The sequence below is a fragment of the Pseudophryne corroboree genome, chromosome 11, assembly GCF_028390025.1.
Source record: "Pseudophryne corroboree isolate aPseCor3 chromosome 11, aPseCor3.hap2, whole genome shotgun sequence".
Classification (NCBI taxonomy): Eukaryota; Metazoa; Chordata; class Amphibia; order Anura; family Myobatrachidae; genus Pseudophryne; species Pseudophryne corroboree.
The window spans coordinates 260,449,523-260,462,809 of record NC_086454.1 but is presented as its reverse complement, the minus strand read 5'-3'; the positions used below and the strand labels follow the sequence as shown (position 1 = coordinate 260,462,809).

Genomic DNA, 13,287 nt, shown 5'->3' with positions numbered 1-13,287 from the left:
TAATGCTACTGTGGTTGCAGAGCCTGCTATATTACCTGACCATATATTGATCTCATGCTCCCTTTTCCTTGCCACTATTTTCTTCTCTTAATGTTATTAATAAATGAATGACCAATTTTAACGCTATATACCATTGTAGTGTTTTTTATTACAGCTAAATTAGCTGTTATGATGGTTAATGAAGGTGTTTTCTATAAGAGATAAAAGCTTCAGCTGTAGGTAGGGTAGCAGCCTTCTATTTGCGATAATTAACTGACATTTCCATTTAAACATCTGCAGTAAAGATTCCTACAGTATTTGATTTTTAAAGATGAAAACAAGAGTTTGGATTTACAGTAATAGAATCGGATGTCATATGGGTTTTTTAGTTTTGTATGTCATTTATTTTATATCCAACATGCGGCTTTCACATATATTTAATTTATAGCAGTCAATACAACATTCTCTCATGTGTAAATATCAACATTCTCTCATGTGTAAATATCATGTTATTATAATATTCTATGTGCAATTAGTGTAATGCAACTTTATTGACTTTTACTATCTTATGCTATTGTGGTGTGTACTTATTCACACCTGTTACACCTGATGTACGTCTGGCACAAATGCATCTTGAAATATGCCAGAATTACTGTAACAGATGCATGTACAGTTGCATGTTCTTGTTTGCATCTTTCCCCTATGTATGCTACAAGCACATACAGTAAGTATCCACCAATAAATGAGCCCTACTACAGTATGTTTCTGTATGTATCATTTTTAGTGCCTGCTTTGTACCACTGGGCGCTTACTTAATCACAAGCTGCTTCTTATGTCCCACTGACATCTCATATTCCCATCATGTCACCCTTTCCCATGTGCAGTGCTTACCTGGATGGCGTGAGACCAGTATCCAGTGGTTGTCAATGATCTCCCAATGGTTCGCACTGCACTATGTGCGTAGCGTTTAGCAAGTGGAACCAACAAGGACTTTTTTGTAAGGAAATCAGAAAAATCTGTCATTTTTGTAACCACAAAAAAAGGAGTCAAGCTCTGTATAAATATCCCTTCAGAGGAATATTCATACTGTAACGCTCTAGTGAAACAATCCAGAAAAGACTGTGGAAAAAAAGAAGAGGATGTAATTACATTACTGAGTCTATTGGATGATTGCATATATTGTAGATGTTTTTTTTTTCTTCCCATTCATTAATTATTTTTTTTTTCAAATAGTTCTCAACCTTCTCCATGTAGACGGACATAATATTACTATATTCAGATGGAAACACGCTTTGTTTTTTAAACAGTTTGTGCTATTGTCTCAGGACCAAATGTAATAGGTCCAGATGTGGAGAAAGTGCAGATGTGTCTGTGATTTTGCAGTGGGATTTAGGCATAAAAAACAAATTGGTTTGCCCCAGAAAAAAAATGGCAACTTTAATTCTATGACAAAACCCAAAAAGATTATCACTTTTGGTAAATTGTTACCTATTACATATGGCCTCAAGTATAATATCCAAGGGCATTCCCCTTATACATCCATAATCCATCACTTCCAACCCTTCTCCACCATGCCTGGCAGTGATTCACTACATGCAGAGGAAGCCTCACTTTGCCTAGATGCAGTAGTACATTTATGGACTGACTCTGAATTGAGCACAGAAGCGGCCATCCTTGTGTCTTTTGCTGCAGTCACATCTGAGTTTTTATGATGCCACTTCCAAGCCCACCCAATAGTAGGTTCAGTTTCTCAGTCTGAGTACTGACCCCTAAGCAAGTTATATTGCATCTGCTGATTATCACAAATGAATACCATGATTTCTTAGCACTAGGTAATGACTAGTTGATTTATTGTTATAAGTAGATTTAAGCAGGTTCTATTGTAAGTTATTTGGGGAATCTATGATGGTCTCATCCCCACGCACCATTTGTTTGTTCAAGTTTTATTGCCTCAAATGGGTGATGGGCTAGGGGTGTGTCCAATCAATCAATGTGCTTACAAACACATGTTTGTGGTCTTGATATTAATGTGTAGTCTAGCTGAATAAGCCTTGGCTGAATCAGACTGGAATGATTGTTATCAAAGGATGAATGTTTCTAAGGATGTCGTCTGTGACTTATACTGGACTTAAACTGGATGGAAACTGAAATGAAACAACAAACAAATGCAAAATATCCTTTAAAAGCCAACACTACTTGGACTGCATCCCAACTACAAATGTATGTTCACTTCTAATATTCTCCAATCCTCACTGACTCAGGAAACTATACAATCACTTTCTGCAAAAAACACCTGTAATGCAATTTTTAATCGGACCCTACAAATACCTGGGAAAAAAATGGCACCAAGAAGCATAGTTAATGAAGGAACACTGACTTGCTGTTTGCAAACACTGTGTAATTTTCCATCTTGCATCAGCAAAACATTTGCCTTACTGTTAACCTGTAGACATTAACCACATTTTAGATACTTGCAAATCATCTTTTTTTCTGCAGTTCCACTGCTCGCTCATTCAGCCACCACTCCTCCTCCTATTTTCATTTTACTACCACTATTTACCCCATCCACACTATGGCCAGGCTGGCAACATCCCACATTAATACTTGTTTTCCTAATAATTTATTCTGTCCCCACCTCTATCTTTCTCTCCCAGTCTCCTACATCTCATCCTCTCTCCTCTCCTATGTCTCCCATCCTCCCCTCTGCCTCCCTTCCCCTCCTCTTCTGTTTCCCCATTGCAATCTACTTCTGCCCCCTCACAGGCTCTCTACCCCACTACTCAACCCTGCGCTCTCCCTCCTCTGCCTTTCACCTCACCTCTCCTCCACCACTATAATTCTACACTTCCTCCATGCCCCCGTCCTGCAGTCTCCCTTCCAAGCCAAGGCCCCAGCACCATCATTACACCTACTATATCCTTTCCTTCCAAATTAATTTTACCTCAACGCTCCAGCAACACTGATAATCTCATTCTCATCTCTCCCACAAACTCCTACCCCCTATCCTGTGCCCTCTGGAATGCCAGATCTGTTTGCAACAAACTGGCCCCCACTCATGACCTTTTAATTTCCAACTCCCTGAACCTCCTAGCAATTACAGAAACCTGGAAAATCCAGATGCTCTCTCTGCTGGGGGCCTCACATTCTCACACACACCCCAACCCGGGGGTCGCCATAGTGGTGGTGTTAGGATCCTTTTACCCTCTACCTAGATATACCAACTTATACCTCCAGAACCATCCCTTACTTTCTCAACATTTGATGTCCATGTGATACGCCTCCACCAACCTACTAATCTTCGAGTTGCTGTCATTTACTGTCCACTTGGCATTTCCTCCAAATTCCTTGACAACTTTGCTTCCTGGCTACCTCGCTCCCTCTCTTCTGACATTCCCTCCATTATCCTAGGTGATTTAAACATCCCTATTGATAGCCCCACAAAATCACCTGCCTCTGAACTCCTTAACCTCACCTCCTCACTTGGTCTCTCCCAGTGGACCACCTCACCCTCCCATGTGAACGGGAGCTCACTGGATCTGGATTTCACTCACCACTGCAATATTTCTGACTTCTCCAATGCCCCTTTTCCCCTCTCTGACCACCACCTGATCTCTTTCAACTTATCTATCTCTGCTTCTCCATCTCGCCTTCCTAAGGCTACCATCACTAAGCGTAACATTGAGGCTATTAACACCTCATCCCTATCCTCCATGTTCGACTCGCTTCTCTCTCCTGTTCTCTCTCACACATGCCCTGAACAAGCCACATCCCTATTCAATGCATCTCTTACTTCTGCTCTTGACTCTGTCGCTCTACCAACCACTATTCACCCTCGCAGATCAACACCTCAACCCTGGCACACCAAATGCACCAGATATCTTCAAAAATGCTCATGTACTGCCAAGCGACAGTGGAGGAAATCACGCTCTAAGGCAGACTTCCTCCATTTCGAATTCATGCTCTAATCCTTCAGTGCTGCCCTTTCCCTCGCTAAACAATCATACTTCAAAATTCTCATCTCTACCCAGTCTTCCAACCCCCGGCGCCTCTTTGCCACTGTCAACTCCCTCCTCTGCCCACTACCACCTCCTCTCCCTTCCTCATTGTCTGCTCTTGACTTTGCCACTTATTTTACATCCAAGATTGACTCCATACATCAGGATATCACATCCTACCAGAACAGCCACCATCCATCCCTTGCCACCCCTCCCCTTCCCTCTCACCAACTCTGACATCTTTCTCCCATGGATCTGGTAAGCAAGTCATGGCCCTCATCCGTTCCTCCCGCCCACCACCTCCCCACTTGACCCTATCCCTTCCCACTTCCTCCGCTACCTCTCTCCTTCTGCCTGTTCCCATCTTGCCCACCTTCTCAATCTCTCCCTCTCATCAGCCACTGTTCCCTCTGCCTTCAAGCATGCACTTGTTTCCCCAATTCTTAAAAAACCTACCCTTGATCCAAACACCCTCTTCAACTATCGACCCATCTCTCTCCTCCCTTTTGCCTTCAAAATCCTTGAGTGTATTGTCTATAACCGCCTCACTGCCTCTCTTTCCTCCCACTCTCTGCTTGACCTATTCCAGTCTGGTTTCCATTCTCTCCACTCCACTGAAACTGCCCTCACAAAAGTGTGCAATGACCTGCATGCAGCCAAATCTAAGGGTCACTACTCTCTGCTTATTCTTCTTGACCTCTCTGCTGCTTTTGACACTGTGGGCCACCCTCTCCTTCTGCAAATCATTCACTCTCTTGGTCTGCATGATACTGCCCTCTCCTGCTTGTCCTCCTACCTCTCTGATCGTTCCTTCTCTGTCTCCTCTCATGACACTACCTCCCCCCCACTTCCACTAACTGTTGGTGTCCCCCAAGGTTCTGTTATTGGTCCTTTCCTTTTCTCTCTCTATACATCCTCTATAGGTGAACTCATTAGTTCTTTTAACTCCCAATATCACCTCTATGCTGATGACACTCAAATCTACCTTTCCTCCCCTGATTTCTCCCCGGCTCTCCTCACTCGTACCTCCAACTGTATCTCTGCTATCTCTTCCTCGATGCCCCAGCGCTTTCTTGAACTCACCATGTCCAAGACTGATCATCTTCCCACCCTCCCACACAACCTTACCTCCAACAATCTCATTATCCATTGATGTCACGACTATCTCCGCTAGCCCCTAAGTATACTGTCTTGGTGTAATCCTTGACTCCTCCCTCTCATTCAAACCACACATTCAGCACCTCTCACAAAGCTGTCATTTTCATCTCAAATACATTTCCATGATCAGACCCTTTCTCACCCAGGATGCCTCCAAGCCCATTATCCACTCACTGATTATTTCCAGACTGGATTACTGTAATCTCCTCCTAACTGGCCTCCCTGACAATTACCTCCACTCCAATCTATCCTCAATGCTGCAGCCTGACTTATCTTCCTCACCAAACGCACTACGTCCACCTCCCCTCTCCTACAAGCCCTTCACTGGCTTCCCTTCCCTTTCAGAATCCAATTCAACTTTCTCACACTCACTTACAAAGCACTCACCCACTCCTCTCCCATTTACATCTCTGACCTTATCTCCCTTTACTCTCCTCCCACCCGTCCTCTTTGCTCTTCTAATGCACGCCATCTCTCCTGTCTACTGATTACTTCTTCCCACTCCTACCTCCAAGGTTTTTCATGTGCTGCCCCCTTACTCTGGAATTCTCTACCTCTCCCCTTCAGACTATCCACCCCTCTTCAGAACTTCAAACGGGCTCTCAAGACACACTTCTTTACCAAACACAGACAAATCTCATCCTAACCCTCTGTCCCACGCTCGGTCTACCCAATCTGTGTCAACCCTGTCTGTCTTCCCCTCCCTTTTAGAATGTAAGCTCTTATGAGTAGGGCCCTCTTCCCTCATGTGATTATCCTTTTCTTACTTTAATAATCCTCAACTGCCCAAATCCTGCAGTTCTCGGCCACCGTGATACTTATCTCAGTGTTGTCTACTGATGTAGTTATGCTTAGCTACCCTGTACTTGTCCGATATTGTCTTCAGCTGTAAGTCACTGTTTTCCTTTTTTGATTATGCATATGTACTTTGTAATTATGCGTTGTGGAGCTCTTGTGGCGCCATATAAATAAAGGATAATAATAATAATAATAATAATAATAATGTGATTGGTTGAGGGTCTCTTTACATAACTGCTTTCAGAAAGACTCCCATAAGTGTAGCCACACCGACCATTACCTGCCATTTGCCACCCAGAAATGCCCTATGTATTTCAGAGACTGTGAGTCCAAATCTGTACTGTATCTCTGCACAAACACACTTTCCTGACTGACATTGCACTTCTAAAATGTCCCCTCGTTGAGTGGAAGTTCCAGACCTTACGTGACTAGTACTTTGGTGATAAAGACATTCGGGAGACAAAAACTAGAAGATTTGTGTGCTCACAAAAATTTAGGGGGAGAGAGAGGAGTCGCCCCAAGAGTGACCAGGTGTGTTCTCCCTGATTTCAGGGTGTAGCTCAGGAGGGCATTCCCTTATGATTCGGAGGCAGGGAAGTGAAAGGAAGCCAGAATATAAGAACTCTGCTTGCTGAAAGACCAATCTTATAACAGGACAAATTCATTCTGGAAGAAAAGAGGGATAACACAAATATTTGGGAAAAGTCTATGAGACGAAGGTTTGCTTTAAAAATGGTTTACCTTGGAGGCAACATATACAGTCATAAGTGGAATGGGCGTGTAATATGTTGCAGAGGCCACATTGATAATGGCTCCTCTCTTTCGTTGCACCATGCCCGGGAGCACTACATATACCATCATAACAGCTGCAGCAATGTTGACATTGATGAGCTCCAAACTTTTATTCTCTGGTACTTCCATAAGGCATGCAGGGTAGTCATAAAACACTCCAGCATTGTTAACCAAAATACCAACATCCACGTCATTAAGAGCCTCCTTAATGGCAGGAAACACTTCACGGCCCTTGCTGAAATCAGCCACTATGAAACGAGTTTTCACGCCATAGGCAGCCATTATTGCCTCAGACACATTTTGGAGCTTCTCAGTGTTGCGGCCTAAAAGAATCACGTTCATGCCGTAACTTGCCAGCTCCTCAGCGTATGCTTTACCAATACCATCTGTGGCTCCTGGGGTACAAATATAATATCGTATTAACCAAGGTGAAGAAATTCTAAAAAAAATTAAAATATAATTACTTATTTGACCAACTTGCTCACTATGTCAGAGAGCATTAAAGAGGACATTAACATTGGAACAAGCTTCCATTTCTTGGTACAGGCCGTATCATCTTGATGAAAATGAATATGTTCCTACATTTGCTGTACTTATTCCAAACCAAGAATAAAGACTCTTTTTTTTGGGTGCACTCTTAGAGATAAACAAATGGTTTAAATTGGAAAGGATAAATACCTAACTTTTAATTAGTAATTATTAATAATTATCAGTGAATCAAAAGGATAGACAGTATAAATATTAAAACAAGTTCCGTGGTCTATGAGTATGTTTGTGATCACTTAATATGCCCTCACAGGGAACTGAATGGTTTGCATGATCACTTGGATCGACAGACCAGACAGAGATACTCGGTACATTGTAACCCTCACTAGGTTAATAGATCAGGAGCTCACGTGGGTATTGTAAATAGTAACTCTCAGATACCCATTCTTCTTGAGAGTAATCCTCTTAAGACTGTCTAAGGGGTATTCATAAATTAGCATAGTTACAAAGTGCTGACTAAAATCACTCAAAATGGAAAAATTCCCCCATGAAAGATTTTAGCATGAAAGAAGATAAGTGGTGATTCTACTGTCAGTGTTAGGCACAGAGAATTCGGGTTCTTCTGACCTCTACAACACTTGGGATTCCAATGCGGTCTCCCATTCAAGTACTTATCAACCCCAACACTGCTTAGCTTCCAAGATCAGATGGTATTGGGTGTTTACATTGTGGTATAGATAGGTTTGTAACATTTTTGCCCCTCTGGGATCACTGATGAGAGTTCACCTAGCAGAGAAAGACTAGAGTAACATGAGACAAGAAAGAATTTAGGGCTGAAGTCATGAAATTGATCTCCAGATAGAAATAAGGTAAGGTGGATCTGCTGACAGTGTTAGACATTGTGGCACAACTGATTCTTGGCTCTCTTTAATGGTGGCCCCGGAATCACTGATGAGAGTCCACGTAGAAATGTAGGCTACAAAATTGATGTCATTACTGCGAATCAGCGAAATACTAGTGGACAGTGGTATCAGTAAGTATTAGTATTTTAAATTCCACAGAAACCACAATTATTAGTGGATTGTAGTAAATTCCAATGAGTGTTATTTAAAGTTCCTAGAAGTATACATCAGAAGTTGATACACAATAAATGTTGCAAATTCAATGAACAAATCCAGCAGAAAGTCTCTTCTAAAAAAAAAACACAATTAGAGACTTGATAACAGATTGTGGAAGCATATACAGGGCATCTGGAAAATAAACACTGCACTTCACTTTTACCACATTTTGTTATGTTACAGCCTAATTCCAAAATGGAATAAATTAATTTTCCCTCAAAATTCTACACACAATACCCCATAATGACAATGTAAAAAAAAGTTTTTTTGAGATTTTTGTAACCAGGGGATGCAGTCAAAATGCTGTCAGTAGGGATCCAGGGAGTTTGGGAGACTGACTCCAGAATCCCGACAGCCGACATTTTGCCGATGGCCGGCATCCTGACACCCGTCCCTAATTCCCACTCGGTTGGTGGCATGGACAAGGCCACAGGGCCTACAGCATGGCGAGCACAGCGAGCCTGCAAAGGGACTCGCTGCCTCACTGCTGGTATTCCACCAGATGGGAGGCCGCTGTTGGGAAACTGACAGCCGGCATCCTGTCAGCCGGTATATCATACTGGAGCCGTAACCAGAGAAAGTTGATTTGAATAGGACTCATTCAGTATCAATGTTTGTGATAAAGGTGCAGTTAAACTACAGCCCATTATATCGAAACAAAAGTTATCTGGGGATCAATCCGAACAATCAGTTAATCTCAAAACTAACATGCATGGTAATACCAAAAAATATAGTTTTATTAAATGAAAATGACACAATGATTGCCTTTGTGATTTACTTTATGCACAGTACGAAGGGCCTACTTCGGCATGATGTGCAGTTATGCGAGAAATCGCAAAACTACAACTCACCTCTCTAGCATGCGGTGGGCCGGCCAGCACAGGGCAAGGCTGCCGCACATGCTGGGTCCTCCACCTGCTGAAATGTGAGCGCATCGCTATACAGTGATGTGCTTGCATCTTAAGAGTTGCCCCCGGCCTCCGCAGTCAAAGGGATGTCATGTTTCAGGTGTGTGATATCACAAAACTGCCATGCCCTGCCCTGCAAATGGTCCAGATGCGCCTGCGTTGTCGCTACTGTGCCCCCCCCCTAACGCCGCCAGGATGAACTTAAAATGCTGCATGGATGCCCCATCCCCGCCAGGGCTCAGGGGGATATTTACTAAGCAGTGATAAGAGCGGAGAAGTGAGCCAGTGGAGAAGTGGCCCCATCAACCAATAAGGAACTCTGTAATTTTATAGTATGCAAATTATAGATATTACTTCCGTGCTGATTGGTTGCCATGAGCAACTTCTCCACTGGCTCACTTCTCCGCTCTTATCACTGCTTGAGAAATGTCCCCCTTAGACTGCAATCGTGTGAGATCGCAATATAAGGCCTTGTGCATACACACAGCATCATGTGCACATGCGCAGAAGGGCAGAAATTGCCAGATAGCGTTTTCTGCACTTCAGCGTTCTATGCTGAATCGGCCCCAAGGGTATGGGTCGTTGGGTCGACACAACTTAGGTAAACCACTATTAGTCGACATGCATTATGTCGACATGGTCACAAGGTCGACATGGTCATTAGGTCGACATGTACTAGGTCGACAGGTCAAAAGGTCAATATGAGTTTTTTTTTTGTTTTTTAGGTGTCGTTTTCTTCGTAAAGTGACGGGGAACCCCAACTAGTGCAGCGTATCACCTTGCATGGCTCGCTTTGCTAGGTTACCGTTCCCAATTGTAGTCCACGTGGATCATAAAGTATGAAAAAGTCCAAAAAAAATTAAAAATGTGAAAACTGACGTTGACCTTTTGACCTGTCAACCTAATGACCACATCGACTTAGTGACCTTGTAAACCTAATGCATGTCGACCTAATGCATGTCAACCTAAGTGGTGTCGACATAATGACCATATCCCAGCCCCAAAGTCAGCATGACTCTGAAATGGGATCTGGTGGTCAGGATCCCGGCTGCCAGAATACGGAGGTTGAGGAGGTTAGGTTTAGGTTGCGAGGGGGAGGGTTGGACACCCCCGGGGAGGATTAGGCTGCAAGGGGGGTTAAGTTTAGGTGCGGGAGGGTTTGCGTTAGAAGGACATTGGGTGAAGATAAGTATGCTTACCTTCCTGCTGTCGGGATGCCACGGTCGGTATTCTGACTGCTGGCATCCTGACTGACGGCACAACGAACCCAACCCCTCTGAAATATCCTTGCTCTGAGGCTAGATCTATCACTTTATTAATGATGGTTACCCCAAGAAATGGTCCAGAGGAGAGCCCTGGTCGTTTTAAGGGCTAGCAACATAAGGGTGACAACATATATGCAGGGTTAGAGCATGTGCATTATAACTAAGCAGGTATTGTTTGACCAATTGCTGGGGTCCCGCTGAACTGTAGTTGATACGTCGGGGCCTGTAGGAACAAGTACTTCAAGTGAGATCCAGCCGTCAGGTTGCGGCTGACCGGGAAGGCTGTAGACGCATTTTGCCCCCGTCCGAGCTTTTTCAACTCCGGGTGTGCATATTAATATTAGTTTTTCATATTTGTTCTGTCTGTCCTTTTGATACACTGATATTTATTAATAATTACTAATTAAAAGTTATGTCTTAATCCTTACCAGTCTAAACCATTTGTTTATCTCTGGGAGTGCACTCAAAAAAGAGTCAGTTTCTTTCTTTCTTTCTTTCTTTCTTTCTTTCTTTCTTTCTTTCTTTCTTTCTTTCTTTCTTTCTTTCTTTCTTTCTTTCTTTCTTTCTTTCTTTCTTTCATTCTTTTTTTTTAACTAGTATCTACTGATTTTGTGATTGCACCACCAATGCGACAGCATCAGGGTATATCCCGCTTACTGTCTAGTTTGGTTCTCCTATGATCACTTATAATTTACTGACTGGTTCGGAATCATACACTTTCTTTTTACTTATTCCAAACCTTACCACTTGCAACGCTCATTGCCAGGGGTGATGTTTGCTGGCGCCAAAGGCGCACCAGCGGCTCCCTGCTATTACCGGCTCCCCCTCCTCTCAGCCATAGTACTTGTAAATGCTGATTTACATACAGGACTAAAAGCAACACTTTAAAAAAAACATTTCATACACTTTAAATGGAGCCGCTGCGGCCGCTATACTTAATCCTCAACTTACATACTTATTACACCATTAGTGTACAGAGCCCCGTACCGTGTACGTACTTTGCGTACAAACGCCGCGCTGGCTGTACAAAGTACACTCAGTGCGTACACACCCAAAGATACACCATGAACCCTTAACAGCTATGCATGCGATAGTAATACCTTAATAGCCTTAGCAGGGAAAGGAAAACAGGACACCAGTTTGTATTTAAAATGCCAGGTTCCAACACCACAACATATTATTACTGAAAGGGGGTTATTACAATAACAAAGCAATACAATACAAAAGAATAATGGCTACAGTCAATGGTACATACGTGTTTGGTTTTCGCCGCGCTACCCAGTCTGGTTTCTCAGTCATTTAGATAGATAACCTTTAGAGTCTTGTGTGTGACCAGGCCTGCAGCTGGCTCCTTTATACAATCTTCCAAAACTTAACACAATGGATACTGTAATCTCTTTGTCCATTGGACACAGGGATGGTCATTTACAGTACAGGAGAGGTCATAGGTTGGTTTGAATAGGTGGGCGATGTCTGTTCCAGATGCACTTGTGGGTGGTCTCCTCTGGGTTCCCGCCGCATACCTAATGTACAGTAAATACAGTTTATATCTATATTCTGCTCCTGCACATAACTATTCGCAGGAACGTGTGATCTTCTGCAAACCAACACCGGAATATTACCCTTAAAATACCCTACAGCTGGATACCAAACACCACCTTATAACCTTGTTCTGTCCCCTCCTATCCTGTAAAAGTGAATCCCTTTGTTCTGATACCATTTAAACTGTTGTAACTTGCTGGTGTGGTGCAGGGAGACTATTTGTACATTGTGCACTATTTGGATTAAATATGTTATGTGTTTTGATGGCTTTTCCATGCGTTCACAAACTCTACCGTAAATACTCATACCACGCGCTAATGCGCAGGACCGCGGGAGCGACCATACGCAAATTGTGAATATGTGCACGCATGGCAGAACAAGTACACGCACGGAGGCCATCTGTGTGTGGTTTGTACGTGATGTGTGTACTGCAATATTTTTCGACTTTGGCAGTCACCAATAACTGCCACTATCTAATCAATAAACAGAAAAATATCTATACAATATCTACAGAAGCTTGGATGGTCGCCGGAGAGTTGTATATGGGAAATATATGACCTAGTGGGATAGTAAAAGCATGTATGTATGAATCCATGTCTGAGGGGCATATATCATCGTGCCGTATATGTTCTACATAAGCTTCGAGGTATTGCGAAGTATACATTAAATCCTTCTCATCCCATATTAAGGGTCTGTAAATGGGCCAACAAACACTACCGAGCTCTTTTCGGCTTCTTGTTCCAACAAATGGGGTGCACATTTAGTTGATGATACATGGAGGGGGAAACATATGTGAGTGCTAGAATATGTGGATATCACCTGTCGACTATGTGTGCCATTAGCTGGAGGTTGCAGAGATGAAGATAAGACACATATATAAAAATACATTCACATAAACATTTCGGGTAGGGCTGACGTCTTTTCCGGATGGATGTATCTGGGCAGAGGGGAAGACAAAGAAAAACGGGTGAAAGAAACAGGCCATGAAATTCATTTGCAATCCTTATCATAACACTGTCTCTATGGATGGGTCGTAAATTAAATCTGCTGCTATAACAGCGCCCTCGCTCCTTAGACTCATCAAATTTGTGCCATGCTTGCACCGCATTAGAATTTGAACACACCTAAATATCGAACCAATAATTATGACGACTCCCAGGATACAAAGGAGAAACTTCCTCACACTCATAATGACATTTTGAGCCCACTCTCCTAAACCTGAGGACCATTTGCGTGGGTTCAACCA

At 42.9% G+C, this 13,287-nt stretch overlaps 1 protein-coding gene across 1 annotated transcript in view; it reads right to left on the bottom strand.

The window, feature by feature from the left end:
- The window catches only part of LOC134968733 (inactive hydroxysteroid dehydrogenase-like protein 1), a 55,939-nt gene that overhangs the window by 18,280 nt on the left and 24,372 nt on the right, over positions 1–13,287 (bottom strand). Inside the window, exons 3-4 of the mRNA XM_063944232.1 lie at positions 6,672–7,117; positions 871–1,098 (exon numbers count right to left, since the gene is read on the bottom strand). Of these exons, the coding sequence (XP_063800302.1) occupies positions 871–1,098; positions 6,672–7,117 (674 nt within the window). The remainder of the gene's footprint in view (positions 1–870; positions 1,099–6,671; positions 7,118–13,287) is intronic.